This window comes from Gobius niger, assembly GCF_951799975.1.
Source record: "Gobius niger genome assembly, chromosome: 2".
Classification (NCBI taxonomy): domain Eukaryota; kingdom Metazoa; phylum Chordata; class Actinopteri; order Gobiiformes; family Gobiidae; genus Gobius; species Gobius niger.
In genome coordinates this window covers 30,460,900-30,482,183 of record NC_136853.1, presented here as the reverse complement: position 1 = coordinate 30,482,183, position 21,284 = coordinate 30,460,900, and the positions used below count along the sequence as shown (strand labels likewise).

Here is a 21,284-nt window from a genome sequence, read left to right as displayed (position 1 = left end):
ATCGTAGACTAGTAATGATGATATCAGCACCGGAAGCGCCTTACAGATCATGACGACTTGACGCGCAGTGGGTGGAGAGAGGCCGTAGCATCAATGACAGTGATTCTATATCAGCATATTGCATTCGGTTGGGTGGCTGCTTTTAGGTGCTGTGGACGGACATTTGGCTGTGTTTGAGGATGCTGGAACAGACGCGGGCCTCCTGGTCCTCCTGTGTTTTTTTCTACATCAGCGTTCATGTTGTAGCGTCAGCGCACAGAGACTTGCGGGCTTGCGAAGAGGTGAGTGCTCGCACCGTGCTGTTTATAATGATCAGCTTCCATACAGTCCAGCATCCGATTGAAAAGGCACCGTAACAAACAAGGCCAAAAGCTTAACACGAGCAATCCAGTTTAAAAATGACTAGTTTATCCAAATGCGTTGGTCGTAATAGCATCATGGTGCGTACATTGGTGAGCACAGTATTGCTGCACGTTGCGCTTCCAAATTTCACTGGCTCAGCTGTACAATGAAGGTTCTGATGCCAATCATTGAGTCGATTTAGCCTATGTCCACAATCCATATGGTGTATAAATGTAGCTTCCACCTTTCCTACGTCTTATTCAGGCCACCACTTAAAGACCCCTGAAGTGACAATTCACTTTCAGTCTTACAACTGTGGAGAAGTGGCTGCTTGTTGCTACAAAATGTCATTAAGGGCTGAAGACACTTCCCCTTGTGTACAAAGCGGTTCCTTAGCCTAAATATTTCAGCCTCATTTCAAAGTATTTTTTTGCAAAAATATAGCTTAATACAGACCAACCTATTTCCATGCATGAACCCCTCCAAAACGAGATGGCACATCTCAAGTGGCATTCCACTAATATTTATTTATTTTTTATTTTTTGAAATTTAATTGCTTTAAACTATTTAGATCATACATGTACATTGTGCCATAGACTATTCTGCATTTTGTTTGTTTAAGCACACAGAAAACAAAAAAGAATAGGCTACTAACCCTGTCTTCTGCTCATCCGTCTCTATGGCAACCAGAGCATGTCTCCCGGGAGACCAGCACAGAGGATTACCCCATGTCTTCTTTTTTTATCAGTGTCACCTCTTCTCTGATTGTCCGTGCATCAGCCATTTACCCAGCCGTGGGCTCTTAGCAAACACACAGTAAGGTGAACCTGTTACATACAAATGAGTCTGTTTCAATGCGAGCTCACACCTTGTATTTTCATGGGAGCAGAGAGACGGACATGAATAGCCATGTTTGTTTCTGACTTTCTGCAGAGAGTAAGCCACACAGGGGACACGCTTATCTGCAACATGTGACCACTTGTGACTAAAGGTTTTCGATTGTAACAGACTACTAGTTACTTTAACAGTGTTTTCTATTTAGATACATTAGATTAGATACATCTGTGATCTGCTACAGCCCGGCGTCACACTGCTGGTTTATACTTTCCAACGCAACAGCAGACTGGAGGGAAGAAATACAGATTATCCTGTGTAAGACAATAGACCAAAAGGGAGTGACTGGTGAAATACCAAGTAATTATGGTTTGCATGCAGAAATAAAACAATTAAAAAAGATATCTAAAATCTCACCTGCCATCTCTTATTATTGTTATTATCTGTCTATAACTTTTGCTATAACAAGTACAATAACAACTTGTTGCAACTATTGTGCACCATTGAAAGAGAAGAGGCGGAGTTCTCACTGGATCGCCACAGTAGCAGAGTGGATGCTAGTGATATAGCAAGTTAACTATGCGAACCAGGTGCTCTTCAGACTCGTGGGCCAGGTAACTTATTGAAGTGGAAGAGAGGGAGTCGAGGCACTCTGGATGACCAGAAAAAAACGCTATTTTATTGCCTCGACTCCCTCTCTTCCTTTTCAATGAATTATGCACAATTGTTTGACAAATGGGAGCTTTTCACATGTTATTGTAATTCATTTAAAGTCAAGGTTGTATTTAAAGTCTATTTAGAAAGCTCCATGATATTAGAATTCAAATGCACTGCAGTTCAAACAACGGTCACTCTCCTGCATTAATGGTCCATTTTTGGTTGCCATGACAGTCAGGGTCAGCAGTCACGCAGGTTTGCTACAAACCGGTCTGGACATGGTCTATTCTACATGAAAGTGAACTTTAAAAACCTCCTGCACAGTGTTTATTGACCTTTTATTAACATACATGTGTGCAGACAGACTACTTCTATCAATATACAGAGTGTGACAGCACAGGCTCACGATGGAGAGTTGCAATCCCCATCAGACCAGCGTCCTGCTCAGACCTGCCACCCCCAACCAGGGGAACAGACTGCTGTGAGTCTTGTATTGTAAATGTTTAGGTACTGTTCATTTTCATAACCCATTATTTTTCTGTGTAGCATTCTCCTGCCCAGCTGGGATGTATCTGGAGATGTCTACACAGCAGTGCACACCATGTGCTGCTGGCTCCTACTCTCTCGGCAGTGGGCTTCGTTTTGACCAGTGGGATGCCATTCCAGCAGGCTTCACCAGTATGGCCAGCTTCCTGGATACAAGTCCTTCCGGAGAGGTCATGCAAACATGTAACAGGTGACAAGCATGATTGCACACAAAAGGCAACAATAATAATAGATTTTAGAAATGTGTAATAAGAAAAGCATGACTTGTATTTACAGCTCGTCCTGGACACCACAGGGAGTGTATCTGGAGTCAAATCGGGACGAGTGTACAGTGTCACTTGTTTACGTAGTTCATTTGGAAAAACAAGGTTCTGTCTTATTCACCTACCAGTACCCAGACAACAACATCTTCTTTGAATTTTATGTATGTTTCGCAGTATTATTTTTTTAGTTCATGAATCCCGTGTAAATATGGCTGTACATTAAACTACCCGTCTTGTATCTAGGTGCAAAATGAGCAGTGTCAGGAAATGGTTCAGAGTGATGACCAAAAGTGGATTAAAGTAACTAACAATGGTGAATGGGACACACACACTGTGAGTATAGCCCACAGTTAGCCTGACAAGTCAGCCACTCCTACTTTTTTGTCTTTGTAAACACAGATAATGTGAATCTTATGGAAGGGTTTCCCCCACAAGATTGGTTTTGATCCAGTCACAGATTTGTAGACAAAAACATACCACTGGATAAGATCATTAAGTTATCAGACTTCATCAGAGTGCAGAGGAAGTCTGACGTAGCACCCAAAACGTCCCGTACTAGAAGTAAAAATCTGTCCATGCCCTTTCTTGTAATTGTTCCAATCATTAATCTGCAGCATATCTCTCAAATATCTCTGTATAGGACAAACCTTATAATTTCTATCACCTCTCATTAACTTCATTCTGCATTGTTTCTCAGCCCTTAGTGGGATTCTTCTTCATCCTAGTTAAGCATTTTTCTGCACTCAGATAAAGCGTTAGTTTGTGTTTCTTGAATCGGTTAATCTGCCTCTCAGTGGCTATGTTTACATGGTCCGAAAAATCAGACAACTGGAGAAATCAGAAAACCCCATAATCAGATCTGATGCGTTTACATTCTCTTCAGAAATTGGAGAATCCAAAACCTCGGGTTCTACATGAGCCAGTGCAGATTACTATTAGAGCAACCAAATAGTCTCCACCCTCTCTACAATCAGGCCCATTTTGAGTTCAAACTGCTCCGTGTGGTTGCAGCTTCTTGTGCTCAGTAGCTGAGTGGATGCAGCACAGGTCTAGTGACTCAAAGGTCAGGGTTCATCTCCGGCTTCCTGTTATTTCTTTTCTGAAGTAATTAAAACACAAATAGCACAAACTGTGCTTTAACTTCTATTAAGAATGTAAGGGTGAGGAAAATGGCGAAACAATTCAGTAAATAACCAGGGCAAGGACTGGAACTCACAAACACAAGGAGGTAGTAATGTTCTGGATAAGTGCAGCAGCCTAAACCACTCGACTCTCAGCAGCACACTTACTCTACAAACTAATTTGAGGAAAGAAATCAGATTACATGAATATCAGATAATGTAAATCAGATTATACAGTTTACATGTCTCTTCAATGATCTCTGAACTCCAGAAATCAGATTACGATCAGATTGGTGTCCATGTCAGCGTAGCCAGTGTCACACATCTGTACAGAATATAAAAGGTTGGCACACATTTTATCCTGCTGCCATGAGAGAAAGCTTTAGAGTCTGCTTATAGATATACTGTTTTTGTATAATAGCTGACATATTTCTTGTCGGATTTTCTGTCATAATGGTAGGTAAATTTGAAGACTGGTACAAACATCCTTTACTGGAGGACCACTGGGATACTTGTCGGAGAGAAAAGGGTAAAGCCTGTGCTTCTTAAAAACATTCAAATTGAAGGTAAGCCTTGCTTTTAAAACACACAACTATATATTTAATGTAATTATTTTACCTTTGTGTTCATACTTTGTGTTGCAAGGCGTGGCTTACACATCCGAGTGTTTCCCATGTCGCCCTGGGTGGTTCAATAAAGCTCCGGGCTCTTCATCCTGTCAGCCCTGTCCCAGTAACACCTACTCTATGAAAGAGGCATCCTCCTGTACCCCCTGCCCCCAAAACCACTACTCACGTATGATCTATATACAGCATACATACAAGTTATTTCATGATTAGTTAAATTACTTTTTTTTTTTGTTCATTCCTTGTTCTTTCAGATGAAGGATGGGCAGAATGTAGAGTTAGGCCACCATGCTCAGAAAAGGACTACTTTCAGATCCATACAGCATGCGACAGTGAAGGCAAGGTCAGCAGCGTTAGTCTATTAAATTGAAATTATGCCAAATATCGTGGGAAGGAATGTCAGCGCAAAGTGCTTTACCAATTTACATCACACAATGGAGTGAATGGTTGTTTGGTGGTCGGAGGAGCAGATTGTCTTTCAGCGTCTGGTCTTTGTGCGCCCTTCCAGACTTTAGACTCTGTGGCAGGCCATATATAAACTTTGTTACCGGTGTAACAGGCCAAATTAACCCCCGCCTCGGCCCAATACCCCCCTGGGCCCCTGTTACACCGTCACACTGGAGCAAGGTGGCTTCAGTGTCTTGCAAAAGAGCGCAACAACAGTATGCACTAACTCAGTGGTTCTGAACTGGTGGGTCAGGACCTGAAAGTGGGTTGCGAGGCTTTCCCAGGGGGCTTTTCAATATTTTCCCTCTGAAAATGATTGAAACATTATTCCTGTCTGTTAAAATGACTGTTATCAAGTTGTTTTGATCATTTTCATCTTGTACTAGTTGAGAACCACTGCACTAAATGGATCAGAATCAAAATGCCATAATATGCTCCACTGTTATGCTGCCGCTCTATATAGACAGGTCTGATTTAAAAAACAAATTTGTAACTTGCCGATGCCTCACTATGGCCTTGAATGTCTTCACCACTGATTGTTGTGATTTATATTTGTTTATAAAATGAAAAATAAAGTTGAAGTTGAATTAAATTAACAAAATATCACAACTTGACACTGACCTAAGAGCTTTTATGGTTCATACTTTATGTGACAGACACAAGTGCTGCATCGTTGGGTGGAGCCCAAGATTTGCATTGAGAACATCACTGGGGCTGTGGAGCTGCCGGCTACAGGTCAAAGAGAGCCCTGTCCTCCCTGCAACCCGGGCTACTACAACAGTAATGACTCCACCTGTCTGCCCTGCCCGTCGGGGTCGCACTCCGACGGCACTTATGGTAATGCTTTTCCTTTAGAGCATAGAGAACACATGACAAGTATTAACTGGTTTCTCATACAGTACCTAGTTATACAGGAGTTGAAAATGACCACTTTCTGCATGACCTCTTTACGCATCGCATGAGTTACAAACCTTCGGTGTAATTGCATCGTCCCTGCTAAATGAATAAATTATGGGAGCACATTTTTAATAGGTATAATATGGTTGCATGTCAATAGTCTTGGAAATTCTGTCTCTTCAAATGGGAGTTCCTGTGCTCAAGGATTCATATTAAATGCCACAAAAAAGTCAAAGCAGGGAACCCTTTTTTTTGTAAAATCTTAAACATTTGTGTTTATGCTCTGGTAAAAATTCAGGCTAATGTGTCATATGTATTGGAACACACTACATAATTATTTGATATATTTTGCTTACGATTTAGTCAGTTTGGGGAGGCCTGACTCCTCCTGATCAGGTTTTTATTCTGGCGCTCCTCAAGTGTGTTGCTGTTATATCATGACTTTTTATTATGTCTCCTCTTTTTAGCACATTTTAAAATCCTGTAGTGTGTTCCCAGCCTTCTTTTAATAGCACACATTGACTCTAAGTCTTCGCGTCTGTGTGACAGTGTGCAAACAGTGCCCGGCTGGAACAGAACCAGTCCTTGGGTATGAGTATAAATGGTGGAATGTGTTGCCTGCAAACATGAAGACGTCATGCTTCAATGTGGGAAACTCTAACTGTGACGACATGAACGGTGAGTGTGAATCTGCATTACTCTTTTCAAAGTGTAATAAAAAACACATTTCAAACGTTTGCTAAAAATAACAATGTTATGAAGTACGTATTTAATAAGACCTGAACATGTTGCCATTTTAGGATGGGAAGTAGCAGGAGACCACATTCGCAGCGGAGCAGGAAGCTCTGATAATGATTATCTAATACTCAGCTTACACGTGCCAGGATTTAAGTAAGTGCATTAACACACACACACACATATATGTAGGGTGTGAAAGTTTAGGCACCCCTGGTCAAAATGTGTATATACTATGTGTGTGTATAATGGGCTATATACATACATATCTGTATTTGACAGGGTTCCAGCTTCACTTTCAGGGATGACTGGAGGCGAGTTTGGTCGAATAACCTTTGAATTTGAAACCCTTTGCTCTTCTGACTGTGAATTTTACTTCATGATGGTGTGTTTCTTTGTTCACTCTTTGTAATTGTCTAACTTTTGGCAAACATTAATCATATATTAATTCTGCTGAAGGATGTGAACCACAAAAGTACCACAGTGGTGGAGTCTTGGGAGGGCAGTAAAGTAAAGCAGTCCTACTCACATGTCATGACGAAGAATGCTTCTGTTACATATACTTGGGCGTTTCAAAGGACCAATCATGCCGAGGATGTAGGTATTGCACTCTTTAAAACATTTATCTGTCGTAGATCAATTCCAATGTATTTGTTTTCTGGTGCAGTTGCGACGCTTTGTGAGTGATATGGTGAAGGTTTACTCCATCAGTGTGACCAATGTCATGGATGGAGTAGCGTCTGCATGTCGAGCCTGTGCCCTCATACCCCATAATTCACTTCAGGCTGGCTCCTCCTGTGTGCCCTGTCCTGCTGGTTATTACATTGACAGAGACACAAACCAGTGCCTTGAATGTCCACCCAACACCTATTTAGCAGGACGCCATACCTATGGCAAGGACACTTGTGTTGCTTGTGGACCTGGGAGTATGAGCAATAAGGTGTGTAAATACAAATAGATACTCAAGTCTACATTATTCTTCATCAAATTCAATTTTTATTCCTAGGAACATTTCCGTTGCTTTAGCGACTGCTTCTTCACTCACACAGAGAATAACCGCACGCTGATCTTTGACTTCAGTGCTATGAGCAATGTGGCCTCGCTCACCATCGGGCCGAGTTTCACGTCTAAAGGCACCAAGTATCTCCACCTGTTTAACATTAGCCTCTGTGGCAATGAGGTACAGCATGTTGCATGAAGTTACAATTAGTTCCCAATTAGTTCGACAGTGGCACAGATGGTAGAGAGGGTCGTCTCATGATCGGAAGGTCAGGGGTTCGAATCCCACCTCCTGAAAGTGCACATTGTCGTTGTGTCCTTGGGCAAGACACTTCACCCACATTGCCCCCAGTGTCTGCGTACATTGGTGCATGAATGAGAGTATGAATGGGTGAGTGGATCCTTGCTGTAAAGCGCTTTGAGTGCCTAATGTAGGTGGAAAAGCGCTATATAAGTTGAGACCATTTACCATTTACCATTACTTGTACATTACTACTTTGCATGAATGTCTCTGTAAAATAGAGGAGAACAGACAGCTGTAATGTAGTTTGTATCTTACACTGAACGTTTGGATGCTCTTCCATATCTGTGCTGTAGGGGAGACGAGCTGCGGTTTGCACAGATAATGTCACAGATGTGTCAAACAAAGACAGCCAGAGTGACTCCTCTCAGTTCATCAGCTCAGTGGATAGCTTCATCTGTCAATCAACCATAATCCCAGCAGACGGACGAGGCTTTAGGATGGCCATCTCATCTCAGTCCATCAGCCTAGCAGATACTTTCATTGGTATAATAATAATGCCACTGTTTTGTTTATGGATATGTGTATATAAACTCTTTTTTACCATTTTTCCTCAGGAGCAACAGTTGACACAGTCTTTAATGGAGTAAATGCAAAACCAGATCTATTTCCTGAAAACATAAGGGATGTCCCAGATATAAACTTCTACTACAGGTACATTGAGTCAAACTGGTTTAAGGAAGTGAGAAATGTTGGTCTTTTGCTTTACTGACTCATTTTCACAACCCACAGATCCACCCAAGCAACATCTTCATGTGAAAAAGGTCGTAGTTCAGTCATTATTGTTCGCTGTAATCCAGAAAAGTCAGAACGTGGAGAGCTCAGTGTACCCAGGTGAATAAACAAATGTCTCTTTGATATTGAAAAACACCTTATTGAATCTGTTTGCACAGCTCTTGTCCAGCTGGTACCTGTGATGGATGCACCTTTCATTTCCTGTGGGAAAGCTCAGGGGCGTGTCCCCGCTGTACTGAGGAGGACTACCACCACATCGAGGGTGTATGCAAAGGAGGCACGCAGGTATAGCTCTCGCTACAGTCAAAGGCAGGTCCCATAAGCACACTATATGGAAATACTGTGTTTGTGTTCACAGGAAATCATCTACATGTGGAACGAGCCAAAGGTGTGCATCAAAGGCGTATCCCTACCCTCAAGAGGCTCCGCCCACTGTGAGGCCATCACTCTTTGGCTCAAGGTTGGGGTTGGAGGAGGAGCTTTTGTGGCCGTGTTACTCATCTCCCTTACTTGCTATTTTTGGAAGAAAAACAAGAGGTAAATGGCACCTGTTCAGTTTCTCATTGTGTTATGTTTGAAGCATGGCAGAAGTTCTTTTGTGCACTTTTGCCTGGACTTGACTAAAAGTCATGTCATGTCATGGTCAATATGCCGTGCTTTGCAGGCTTGAGTACAAATACTCTCGATTAGTGATGTCTGCAAATAAGGAGTGTGAGCTTCCTGCAGCAGACAGCTGTGCACTGGACGAAGGAGAAGAACAAGAAGATGATGTTGTCTATGCCAAAAAGCCAACGCTTTTGGGAAAACTCAGGTCCATAGCCAACAAGGTGTGCTTTCAATACTTTATGCATTTACATCAATTCAACATTCAATTCTGGAGTCTCACTTAAAAATGCATGTATCTATTTCAGCAAATGGATGGGGAAAGCAGTGAGTCTGTTCAGTTGAATTCCTCTCAGTCTGACCACTGGGTGCTTGGATGAATGAGGCAAAGACAGAAAAATATTGATGGAGAACCAGTTACTGTACGCTCCGGTATTTTTACTGTTCAGGAGAAGCTGCGTCCTCACATCAGACTGGACTTATTGGAGGCGAAGCAAACGCTGAACACTGAATTTTATTCTTGAACCTTGGTCCAGGATTTATTCTTGAGGATTTCATGATGCTGATGGACAACGCTGAAACTACACGCTTTTCAAGTTTTTGAACATTTTGTATTTGATATGTTTTGTTTGAAGTCTTGTATATCAATATTAAAACATTATTATCTTTAATAAAAGTTACATTTGACTTTGACTATCTGATAAAAAAGGTAGGCCTAATGTAGGCCTAATACTAGATTAAATATAAAGCCAGATCAGAATAATGCGCAACACGTAGTTCTGGATTTTTAGATTACTTATATAGTAATTATAGTAATCTATATTATTTCACATTAATTATGTTTATGTTAATTACTGAAAGCTTTTAGATTAAGGCTGGCTACACTACACTGAGGGCAGTTTTAAAGACACTTTGGACACGTTAACACTTTGCCTTCATTTGCGTTATTATTATTATTTAGGTTACAATGTCATGTGAGGCTGGCACATTTTGCAGCAACGCGCCCCCTACTGGTCCTCGCGGAGCTCCGCCCTCTCCAAAGAAAATACAGTTCTTTTCTCGGCCATCAACGAAACTTCAAAGCCCTGACCAGACTTTATAAAACGTGCGTATGCAGACAGATGAGGAGGGAGAGTGCAGCGGTTTCGTTATGTGAAAGTTTCCACAGCCAAACGTCGACTTCAAACCAGTATCTGATGAACGTGGAGGACTGAAGTGAATGGTAGGAACTTTTCTTTCTCCCTCTGACTTCCGAGGGCATGAACACAGCGGACAAAACAATCACGGCCTGAGCGCTGATTCTCTCACCAGTACTGGCGCCGGAGGCGTCACACTTTCGTCCTTAAATACTTTTTGTTTGCTTGAGATTGGTTTGGAAAACTTTTGGAGATTACGGGACGGGGTTCTCCACGTGACGTCAGCACCAGTGTTTTTGGGACATTGGCGGCCCCCCATCTTCTAGATAAGAATACACGCGTGTAGACGCGGTCGTGACACATCACAAACCTTTCCTTGGTTTTCTTTTTTTTGTCTTATATTGCTCAGATATACTTTAACGCTTTGATCCAAGTGTGTCTCTGTGCTACATGTAAGCAAGCAATAATTATCACTAAGCCATCGCTTAGCACCAGTGTTGGGGGTAACGTATTACAACGAGTTACAAAAATATATAACATATTACTTACACAAAATAGGGAAATATACATTAGTCTAGTATATTAGTCATTACAATTAAAGTGCATTCAAATGTATGAACGAAAAAATGCCAAACCACCCAAATAAAATGCACCAAATCAAGCTGGACGCTGGTGAATAAGATGCGCAGTTTTGAATTAATGTCCTCAAAACAAAACACAAGAGAATGGGGGAAAAGGACATCTCTGACTGCACTTCTGCTCGGTAGCATTATTACTATATTCAGTTTATATTTTGCCAAAAGTAACTCAGAAGTCACTCAGAAGTCACTCCAAAGTAGGCCTAACTGAAAGTATTGTCCCTCAAGTACATTTTGAAACATTAATATGTATACAAGCATATTACACTATTAGAGCTGTAATCACTAAGATATAGCAAATATTACATTTTTTAAGTAACTTTTGCAACATTGAACTTAGCATTGTGTGATTTTTAAGTGCTATAGTATTATGTATTCTTCTTCTTCTATTATTATTATTTTATTATTATTATTATTGTCATAATTATTATTATTTTTATTATTATTGTCATAATAATAATAATAATAATAATAATAATAATAATAATAATAATAATTATTATTATTATTATTATTATTATTATTATTAAAGTAGCCTACATTGACCGTGCATTTCCTTGTGCTTTTTCTTTACAGACCAAATACTGGCATATCAGTGTCTCATCTATTACCTAAAGGGTAAGTTACTTGTTGATGTGGTTGGTGTATGGAAAGCATAAAACTTACACTGTATTGTAAGTTTTTGTGTTGGGAAAAATACATTGAAACTGTAATCAATCACAGAACACCGATTACTTTACTGAAAATGTATTATAAACATATTCCGTTACTTTCTCCAATCACAGTACTGCATTCTGAATACATTTATATATGTAGACGTGACATATGATTAAAAACATGTATATCTTTTCTATACATACTTATTCACCACTATGTAGGAACTCAAAAATGGACTTTAAATGCACACAGGGGAGCACAGCAGATCAAAACATGTAGAACCGTGGTGGTGTCAGATGCTTTAAATCTTTATTTGTATTTTGGGAGGAGAGTAGTACAGTTGTAGTTACTTCACTTTCTTCATTAAGTGAAGTACCACAAAGCTAAATGGTTCACTGGTTGTTTTGATCATCTATCTGTTTTTTTAAAACCTATTAAAACAGGTATTTTTTGCAACACTAAGCAGAAGCAAATGTGTAATATTTAATTTTAATTTGCTTGTCTTTGCCTTATAATGTATTTTGTTACGTATTCTGTTACTTTGTCTCGTCAGAGTATTGTATTCGAAATACTTTTAATACTTTTAGATACTTTCACATCGATTGTCGTTATATTTATGTATAAATATGTTGTATAGTCACGACTCTTGGCAAATAGAGCAGCAGATACAGTCATCAGCATCAGCGTCGTCCAGGCAAACATTCAGTGTTGCATCGACCTACACTGTCACACTTTTGTGATCAGTACCATCTATTTTATTATAGATTATTCAGAATATATTTCCATTTAATTATATTTATATTACATATACACCTTAGTTTTTTATCTATTCTACCCAACAAATAAAATTGAAATACAAGCGTTTATTTTATACCTCATAAATGTACAAACATGTGATAGTGCTGTGAGCGGTTCAGCTCTCCTAAGACATGACTGTAACTTTACCAGGAGTGATACGTCTCCAGCTCGTCTCCATGGAGATGTGACTAAAGTCAGCAGAATTTAGGTTTTCATCCAGATCCAGTCTTTGATCACCTACTGCAGAAATAACATTTTCAGTGTCGAGCTGGTCGTTGGGAGCATGTTTGTACTGATGGCAACAGTATAGTCCAAAATGTTGCGCCGTGTTCCCTTAAGGTTTTATTAATTGTCCTCGAAATTAGTTCTCTGCATTTGACCCATCCCTCAATGCTGCTGGGGCAACATGTAGGAGCAGCCAGTGTAGGCCGGCGCTCGAGGACCCATCTCCTATGTGGAGCCAGACACTTTCATTCACTCCATACTTGGTGGCTGCCCTGGGGTAGACTGACCGAAGCGAGGCAGCAAATCTGTGCCATCGGCTGCTCCGACCACCAACCTCTCACACATTACATTTACCCAGACTTCCCACACGGTCTCCCATTCAAGTGCAAACCAGGCTCTACCCTGTTTAGCTTCACAGATCTGACAGGATCAGGCAGAGCAAAGGCGGGATGGCCCATTAACCGATTGTACCTGTTTTTAGTGGTAGGGCAAACCGGAGTACCCGGAGGAAACCTACACAGACACGGGGAGAACATGCAAACTCCACACAGAAAGGCCCCGCTCGAGGATCGAACCCGGGACCTTCTAATTGTGAAGCATGAGTGCTAACCGCATTATAGTGTTTACATCTGTACAATTACCCGCATGCACACTCCACTGTTGAAATATTTAAAGATTTGTTTCAATCGTTTTAGTGATCACAGCAATAATGTATTGTTGAAATTATGCGAAGTTTCAATCTTGTGATTTAAAAAAGTAATTTTCATCCATTATACTAAATCTAATCTAATCTATTATGTTACATGAAATTAATTAAATGTTAAATTCCCCACTCTTCTCTATCCGACCGTCTTTTAGACAAAAGTCAATGAGCGTGTTATGACAGAATGGTAAACAAAATGTTGCTTTTCATGTGACATTCCAGATTTTTGTTCTGTATCGTGATTATGGCTTAAAAATCTTCAATGCAGTTTTGTATGGTCTCTAAAGTAACACTTATTGTCTTTTGCTCCACAGCCCTTCTGGATTCAGACATGGCTCGTGGCTGCGTCTGCTGTGTGAAATATATGCTCTTTCTCTTCAACTTACTCTTTTGGGTAATTATTTGAACGTTGAACTCTTAAGTATGGATGACAAGGGCTTGACAATACTTATTTACCCACTGGTCACTGTGGCTAGTCTCTATCCTATAATTATATTGTTTTTACTGGTCACAAAGTTGCAACATTTTAAAGGTTATTGCTGTGGTTATGAAGGAACTGTTGGCGTCAATTCTAAGTTCGGATCTACCAAATAAGAATATTTATAAGAATAGTATAATAGTGAAAATAGTATAACATGGTAATAGGCCCTGCAATTGTCTGACTTTGCGGTGTATATTTTAGCTGGGTGGCTGTGGCTTGTTGGGCGTTGGCGTGTGGCTGTCCGTGTCCCAGGGCAGCTTTGCCACCCTCTCGCCCTCATTCCCTTCTCTGTCAGCGGCCAACCTGATCATCACCCTGGGCACTGTGGTCATGATCACAGGCTTTCTCGGATGTTTAGGTGCCATCAAGGAAAACAAATGTCTGCTCCTCAGTGTGAGTTTTTATATTTGATTTAATACAAATTTATTAGTGTAATCATTTTATATCTAGTAGTTGTATTAACTATTTTTTGTTGTTGTATAGTTTTTCATCGTGCTGTTGATCATTCTTTTTGCCGAGCTGGTCCTCCTCATTTTGTTTTTTGTCTATACGGATAAGGTAGGACCCAGTCAGCAATTGCCGTCTCATTACCTCTGATCTAACGTCTGTATGTGATCGATTCAGGTCAGTGACAATGCCAAGAAAGACCTAAAGGAAGGACTTGTTCTCTATAAGACGGAGAATAATGCTGGCCTGAGGGATGCTTGGAATACCATACAGGGAGAGGTACAATGGCAAGGCAAAATGCAAATACCGAAATAAATAAAAACAACGCGTGTGTAAAAGCTGCTCTGTGATGCAGTGGAGATGCTGCGGAGTGATGGGCCACACGGACTGGTACACAGCACTTCAGGTGAACCAGGTTCCTGATCGCTGCTGCCAACATGTGTTTCCTGGATGTGGCCGCAATTCTTCAAATACTTTCTGGACAAGGGTCAGTATGCATGTTTTTTAATCTTTTTTAAATTATTCTTCTTCTTATTATTATTATTAACTCTTTTTGACAAACTGAGACACGCACGTGATAAATAAAGGCATATCATTACATAACACAGTGATTTGAATACGATCGGAAACCAGAGGTGTGGTAAGATAAGATAGAACTTTATTGATCTCACAATGGAGAAATTCACTTGCTACATCAGCTCTCAAGAACACTCAGATGGTGCAATCAAAGAACAGGATAATGTGCAAACAAGTAGTAATAGTTTGACCATAATGCCTTTGCTATGCCTGCTCCTGTCAGACCTGGGAAGCTAGTGCTTGGATGGGAGACCGTTTGGTAACACCAGATCAAAAGTAGAGTATTTAGACTCTATCTGTGACATGTTGGATCATGCGTGTGACACAAAATATGAGGTGTATTTTATGGGTGATCTAAACATTGACTGGAATTCTATGATTGCTCACAAAAACCTAAACTTCAGGCATGTGGTCTAACTCAGCTGATAAACAAACCAACTAGAATAACGAAAAGGAAAGACGACACTGTTAAATCCTCGTGCATCAACCATATGTTTACTAATGTGACGATAACACAATGATCACAACCTCATAGTAATGGTTACAAAAAGCAAAAATTTGGACCATTGCTGTAAAATTTGGACCATTTACTGAATTCGGCAAGAAAATCCATGTATGCAGATGACCCTGCAGTGTACATGTGCTGCTACATCAGCTGATAAACTAAGTACAAACTTAGACAAGGGGTTAATGGCAGTTGTCCAGTGGATAATTTCAAACACATTAGTTCTAAATGTAAAGAAAACAAAAACAATGGTATTTGGCTCAAAATCCCAAATAAAAACAAATCCAGTGTTAAACCTGACTTTAGGTGCTACTTTGGTGGAGCACACTATCCTGGAAGAAACATGTGGACAGCATTATTAATACAATAGGAAATGGCCTCTCCATTATGATGTGATCATGGAGCCAGCACCAAAGTCATGCTGAATCGAAGTGGCTGTCAGTAAAAGATAGATTATTGTATTCATTATCGTCTTCCTTCAGAAATAGCAGCCTAAAATTCTTTACAAGAGACTTGTGCAATGTAAAGTGTCTTTGAGTGAAAAATGATTTTTATTATCAGCAATAAATAGGGGTATCTTTTGCAAAAAAAAGTTTTATGAAGAATAAAATAATGCGGAAATAATGATTTTCTAATTACAAAAATTAGGTAATGAGGTACAAGAAACAAGACAAACGTCGTAATTCCTTTTCATACAATCAAACTGTTGTCACTTGGATTACTAGATTTACTGACATGTGACAGGAAGAAAAATATCCTCTTCAGTTTCTTCCAAACGTTACTGAAGTACATGAGTGATGTAACCGATTACCCACCTCTGTTTGACGATGACTGCAGGGTTGTTACGAGAAGGTGGAGGAGTGGTTAGATGACAACAAGCATCTTCTGGGAACTATTGCGATGTGTGTGTTGGTTATACAGGTATGTTTGTCTCTTTTTTTTTTCTTAACTTACCCAGATGTTACCGATAACTGATGGCTTTGTGTCCACAGCTCCTTGGAATGGCATTTTCAATGACACTTTACCAACAGATCCACAGAGCAGGGAAGAAGTACGAAGCATAGTTGGGAGTTATTGTTACTAAACGTGTTATTTTTTAAAGCATATTGTCTATCCTGCACTGCAAAGTTCGTGTTGCTCACCTTAGGGTCATAATATTTTGACTGATATACTTGTGTAGTGTTGCCTTTGTCATTATTTGCCCATTCTACTGTCAGAAAAGTTGTAATCAACAATTCCCTGTGGTTATCTTTATATTATTAATGTTATGATTTTGTGTAATGTCTTGTGATCTGCACCAATATTTTCAATAAAAACAAAGCACTCACACGGTCTTTCATTCAATATTAGTTCTCTGACTGATGTTTTACCACTCACAATATAGATGACATCTTTTATTTGCTGCAAGTGACAGGTATCTTATCTTTGTTGTTGTTGTAACTGCATGGAATCTTAATATAATCATTACTCCGGTTATAAGTCCACGGTTTGATCATTCTCGTAGACAATGTTGCCTTTGATAACGACGTAGCGGATGAGCTCTTGATGACCTCCCAGCTGATAAATCAGATGCTCCCAACTGCATTAGAAACATCAAATACTTAGAGAAGAGAAGCAGGTTTATGCATTAAAGTAAAAGTAACTCAGCCACTACAGTAAAGTATACACTGGAGCACTTGTTTGTTATGGTCTATGACATTGTCGTACCGTGATGTATTGAGAATCAGCAGGTCTCCATGTTTGTTGATTTCCAAAGAGCCATGTGTGCTGGAGCATCCAAGGGCATAGGCTGCATTTATAGTGGCAGCAGCTAAAGCCTCAGACATGGACATATGCATATTAACACAGGCCAGGTGCATGACTATGGGCTGGTAACAGATACAGGGCAGGGATCGTCACTTTGGGTTCAAACTTTTTACCAAATGTATCATTTAGAGTTGTACTCACCATAGAGCAGCAGTATGCGTTGGGGTTGAAGTCACTGCCAAGAGCAACAATAACTCCAGCTTTTAGCATGTCTTTGGCCCGTGGTTGAGGTAGCCTAGATGAGAGGAATATTTTAAATATTCAAACAGGAAGGCACAGATTACAAGTGTAATTAAATTGAAATGACCTCAGAATGTAGGCTGTGGTTGGTAAAAGGACTGCAGCTGTTTTTGCCTTGGCCATCGCAGCGATGCCCTCATCAGTGACCTCTTCCAGGTGACTGATGGCCAATGCTTCAAGTTCTGCTCCCAACTGAGATTGACATGCAAGTCCATTTTAGCATCATGATATAAATGAATCAAGTTTGAAGACAAAGAGTAGTACCTGAGCAGAGTTCATGGGGTGGAGTTCATCTCCATGGAAATTTATGTTCAGACCCATGTCTTTTCCTGCTTGCAAGATGGATTTTGTTGAAGTCAAGTCAAACACTCCCTTCTCACAAAAAACATCAATGTTGTCAACTCTGAGGGCACCGGTTTCCATGAATTTTCTCAACTTAGGAAGTTGCACAAGTAGAATGTCTTCTGTAGCTTCAGCAACTGTTTTTCCTCTGAGTGGATGAAAAATGTTGTACAAATCCCTGATTAGAAGCCGATTTATTATCTATTATCTATTCAACCTTTGACTTGAATGAAAGGATGCTTCTTACTTTGGCACTGCATGTGCACCACAGTAGGTTGAAGAGATATTTATGGGTAGTGTGTGTCTGGCCATGTCTATCACCTCCAGCATCTTTAGTTCGGTTTGCAATTCCAAGCCATAGCCGCTCTTACACTCTACCAGAGTGGTTCCCGCTCGCAGCATTCGCTTCAATCTTCTGCTCAGGGAAGTCAGAAGTTCTGAGGCTTCAGCTGCTCGAGTGTGCTCCACAGTAAAATGTATTCCTCCACCAGCACGATGCACATCCATGTAGGTAGCGCCAGCCAACTGCAGGAGGATAGGGTCCTTTTTTTTGGTCTCTTTTTATATCAGTTGTAGACAATTTAAAAGTGCCTTCAATATTACCTTCATTGCAAATTCATGTACTCTGTCACCAGCCCAAACTGGATGTGTATGGGCATCAACTAATCCTGAAGCATATTGTGTTCAAACATATAAATTCATATAAAATGCTGCACATATTTTAAACTCACCAGGCAGGACACACATTCCTGTTGCATCGATCACCCTATCAAAACAGGCCTCAGGATATTGAACTTTGATCGTATCTGCAGGACCCACTGCTTTAACCAAACCATCACTAGTTTTGGGTTGAGATGTTTAAAGTTAGCAAAAGACAAAACAGGTTTTCAGTGCTCTGTTCAATCACTTACCTTCCTATTACTAGGCTCCCATTTTCAATGATCGAAAGGTGTTGCATCCCTTCACGTGTAAGATATTTCTCTCCATTGCTGCAGATCAAAACTATTTGCTTTGCATTTTTCACCAACAGCTTGAAATTATTTGACATTTTTACTCAAGAAGATAAAAGTCTGACTTCAGAGTGAAATGGCTTAACCACAGTGAGGGAACCAGCAAATATTTGTCTAAGGGAGCAGAGAAGGGTTTAAAGTGCACTGGTGGGCGGAGCAACAGTTGATTTATTCTTTATATTGTTGAAAAGAAAGGAAGAAGAAAAAAAAATCTCAAGACGTTGTAAGAAAAAGTTACAATAACAATTTATTGTCTAATCATCACAATAGTATAACATAAAAATGTCCTCACATACATAAAAAATACCCCCCAAAAAAACATGGAAAAAGGAAAATCTTAACTTCAGGCAGTCATTTGTATCTCATGGTGAAAACACAAGCACGCATACAACAGATTCAAGGAAGCATGATGTCAGCTTTTAAGACATCACTCTCTCATCTCTCCATCTTCTTCCTCTTCCTCCACACCTCTGATGTACAAGACATTATTACACCTGCAGGAACAACGCAACAGATTAACCATGGTCTGGTGCTGCTCAATCATCAATAATGACCGCTCTCTTTGGTGCAAAAGGTACAATCCCTTTAGAAGAAATTCACAACATACCTAATTAGCACCTCGCCCAGATGTCCTGCCAACGCTCCATCCACATACTCTTCTGTGTTTGCAAGCTGCCACAAAATTGTAAAATATATCATTATAGAGAATATATTCCACACAGATTAAAAAAAGCTTAACTCTATAATTAAAAAATGTCTTACCTGCATGTTCATGTATCCATCCACAGATACCAAATATCCTTTATACTCCATTCCCCACTTCAGCTTCACCATGACTGGCTTCCCGGTCAGGCCATTGAGGAAAGGCTTCGGGTTCAGAGGTAAACTCTACAGGGGAAAAAGATCAGACTCTGTATTTATATTATTAACACAAAAGTTAAATGAATGTGAATAGTTTTGCTAAGATATTCAAAATTGTAGCCCTAGAGTACGTTTTCATTTTAAGAATTTCCCCTCCTTCCTTGAGGATCATTAGTAGCTTTGACCAAAAACTAACTTGTCAAAGTTCTTGGGGATGTTTTAGTCTAATAACTGTTGAAAGAAAAGACAAAAACAAGAGAACCTTGATTTTTCTTTTCTTATGAAAGTGTTTCTGACTGAAAAACAATATGCTACATTTTTTTCTCCAAAACAAAATGTCATCCTTATGAGTCTCCGGGTAAAGGAGATTGACAATCTAAAAAACCCTGTATCCAAATGCATCTAACGCCAAATATCTAAGAACTATCACATCCCCAAATACATCCCAGTCAATGCAATAGTTTTATTTGTTTCAAGGAGCACAGACGCAAGATTCATTCATACCGGTGAGCAATGGCTAGCTAACTCGGCTAAGTGTTACTTTACTATAGGCTATACATTTAAATGCAGCAAGACAAAAACTACTTCAAACAATAGCAAACTATACTCACCATCTTTAAGCAAGTCGTACACAGTTACAATTAAAGGTTACGCTATATTTTCGTCACAACAACGTCTGTTCTTCAAGACACGCTTTACCGCCGAACAGGAAGCAGAATGTTTGGACCTGTCTTTGAGCACGAGCGCTCACTTGTCGGTGTGGCGCCGCCTGGTGGCGCGGGGTGGATCAGGCTCCATATCTGCACTGGAACTGCACTTTGATGACACTGAAGACTTTTAGTGCACAGTTGTCATTGGTAAGTTGTTGACGGTTTTGTTTATTGTTGTACTATTGACTGTAAATGTGTTGCTAGCATCTCTGCTAAGTCTTTGTTGTCTACAATCCAGTGCTACTGTAAGGAGAAATGTAGGCTTTTGTTTTACAACAGAAAGTAACTGAGCTAACTACACTTGGCCAATGATAGCCAAAGTATTTAGCAAGTTGTTTCTTTTTCATTGTTTTTTTTTTTTACATTTATTTCAAGCAAATAGCCAAGAAAAACAACAGAAAGGATACACAATAATAATAACTTATATACTGATGCTTGGAATTCAGTAAAACTTAACTCCACCCAAATCTGTCAAAGAATTTATACAAAATAATCTCTTCCTCATTAATTAAATAACAAATGATTTTCGAATACCAACAATGGTAGATGGAAAATACCACAAGGGCAAGCAACATTTACTCCAATTGTGCACACAACATGAATACAATCAAACCTCATTGTGTTTGTATTGGGACCTTTATATTCTTAATATTCTTCATGTAACAGCATAGCTTAAAATAGGGTTAGGTCCAATCCCAAATTCCTCATAAATTGCTACAAAGCGTTCTTTAAATAGAGAGGCTATGCAATTCTTTCGCGTTCACGTCATGTTTTTTTTTTTCTCCTTTTTTGTCAGCCTTTCCCTTGAGTTGCCTGTGTAATTAACCTATCCATCAGTTCTCAACTCGACTAAGGCATGATGGTAAGGTGGCCTACTTTAGTTTGGGAAACAGTCCACCCAAAATATGCAATAATAAAGTTTGATCAAAAACTTGTAGGCATAAGGCCTGACCTAACTCAAACGGTTCTTGGGATCTCTGGTTCAGTAGAGGACAGGATAAACCTCTAACTTTCTGGTAAAAATGTAAAAGGTTTTTACATTA

At 39.8% G+C, this 21,284-nt stretch overlaps 4 protein-coding genes across 4 annotated transcripts; 2 read left to right on the top strand and 2 right to left on the bottom strand.

The window, feature by feature from the left end:
- Positions 1–27: 27 nt before the first annotated feature.
- Positions 28–9,720, top strand: elapor2b (endosome-lysosome associated apoptosis and autophagy regulator family member 2b). The gene is made up of 22 exons (XM_079551224.1): positions 28–281; positions 2,194–2,314; positions 2,380–2,569; positions 2,656–2,803; positions 2,886–2,975; positions 4,224–4,329; positions 4,409–4,558; positions 4,644–4,732; positions 5,493–5,673; positions 6,283–6,411; positions 6,534–6,624; positions 6,751–6,853; positions 6,928–7,065; positions 7,136–7,408; positions 7,475–7,648; positions 8,065–8,254; positions 8,326–8,422; positions 8,501–8,602; positions 8,662–8,788; positions 8,862–9,040; positions 9,168–9,330; positions 9,415–9,720. The coding sequence occupies exons 1-22, from the start codon at positions 180–182 to the stop codon at positions 9,484–9,486; spliced, it is 3,015 nt and encodes a 1,004-aa protein (XP_079407350.1). The 5' UTR covers positions 28–179; the 3' UTR covers positions 9,487–9,720.
- A 402-nt stretch (positions 9,721–10,122) lies between these two features.
- On the top strand, positions 10,123–16,580 carry LOC306959386 (tetraspanin-9). Its single transcript, XM_079551486.1, has 9 exons — positions 10,123–10,328; positions 11,457–11,498; positions 13,578–13,657; positions 13,946–14,137; positions 14,228–14,302; positions 14,369–14,470; positions 14,547–14,678; positions 16,110–16,193; positions 16,265–16,580. Exons 3-9 carry the CDS (start codon positions 13,595–13,597, stop codon positions 16,334–16,336), a joined length of 720 nt encoding a protein of 239 aa, XP_079407612.1. The 5' UTR covers positions 10,123–10,328; positions 11,457–11,498; positions 13,578–13,594; the 3' UTR covers positions 16,337–16,580.
- Positions 16,581–16,720: 140 nt separating this feature from the next.
- amdhd1 (amidohydrolase domain containing 1) lies at positions 16,721–18,476 on the bottom strand. The gene is made up of 8 exons (XM_079551498.1): positions 18,392–18,476; positions 18,264–18,328; positions 17,908–18,185; positions 17,583–17,808; positions 17,386–17,510; positions 17,220–17,313; positions 16,980–17,140; positions 16,721–16,851 (listed from the first exon to the last, which is right to left on the bottom strand). Exons 1-8 carry the CDS (start codon positions 18,405–18,407, stop codon positions 16,746–16,748), a joined length of 1,071 nt encoding a protein of 356 aa, XP_079407624.1. The 5' UTR covers positions 18,408–18,476; the 3' UTR covers positions 16,721–16,745.
- A 437-nt stretch (positions 18,477–18,913) lies between these two features.
- On the bottom strand, positions 18,914–20,281 carry snrpf (small nuclear ribonucleoprotein polypeptide F). The gene is made up of 4 exons (XM_079551399.1): positions 20,143–20,281; positions 19,433–19,558; positions 19,278–19,342; positions 18,914–19,164 (listed from the first exon to the last, which is right to left on the bottom strand). The coding sequence occupies exons 1-4, from the start codon at positions 20,143–20,145 to the stop codon at positions 19,098–19,100; spliced, it is 261 nt and encodes an 86-aa protein (XP_079407525.1). The 5' UTR covers positions 20,146–20,281; the 3' UTR covers positions 18,914–19,097.
- Positions 20,282–21,284: the final 1,003 nt, after the last annotated feature.

Coding starts and splice junctions, on each gene's coding strand:
- amdhd1 (XM_079551498.1), bottom strand. Junction 18,186..18,263: donor TACATGAATTTGCAATGAAG/GTAATATTGAAG, acceptor ATCCTCCTGCAG/TTGGCTGGCGCTACCTACAT. Junction 17,314..17,385: donor ACCACAGCCTACATTCTGAG/GTCATTTCAATT, acceptor CCTCTCATCTAG/GCTACCTCAACCACGGGCCA.
- LOC306959386 (XM_079551486.1), top strand. CDS start 13,595: ATGGCTCGTGGCTGCGTCTGCTGTGTGAAATATATGCTCTTTCTCTTC. Junction 14,471..14,546: donor GGAATACCATACAGGGAGAG/GTACAATGGCAA, acceptor TCTGTGATGCAG/TGGAGATGCTGCGGAGTGAT. Junction 14,679..16,109: donor CAAATACTTTCTGGACAAGG/GTCAGTATGCAT, acceptor CGATGACTGCAG/GGTTGTTACGAGAAGGTGGA.
- snrpf (XM_079551399.1), bottom strand. Junction 19,343..19,432: donor ATGGATACATGAACATGCAG/GTAAGACATTTT, acceptor ATTTTGTGGCAG/CTTGCAAACACAGAAGAGTA. Junction 19,165..19,277: donor CTGGGCGAGGTGCTAATTAG/GTATGTTGTGAA, acceptor TTGTTCCTGCAG/GTGTAATAATGTCTTGTACA.
- elapor2b (XM_079551224.1), top strand. CDS start 180: ATGCTGGAACAGACGCGGGCCTCCTGGTCCTCCTGTGTTTTTTTCTAC. Junction 2,976..4,223: donor GTGAATGGGACACACACACT/GTGAGTATAGCC, acceptor TCATAATGGTAG/GTAAATTTGAAGACTGGTAC. Junction 6,854..6,927: donor GTGAATTTTACTTCATGATG/GTGTGTTTCTTT, acceptor ATTCTGCTGAAG/GATGTGAACCACAAAAGTAC.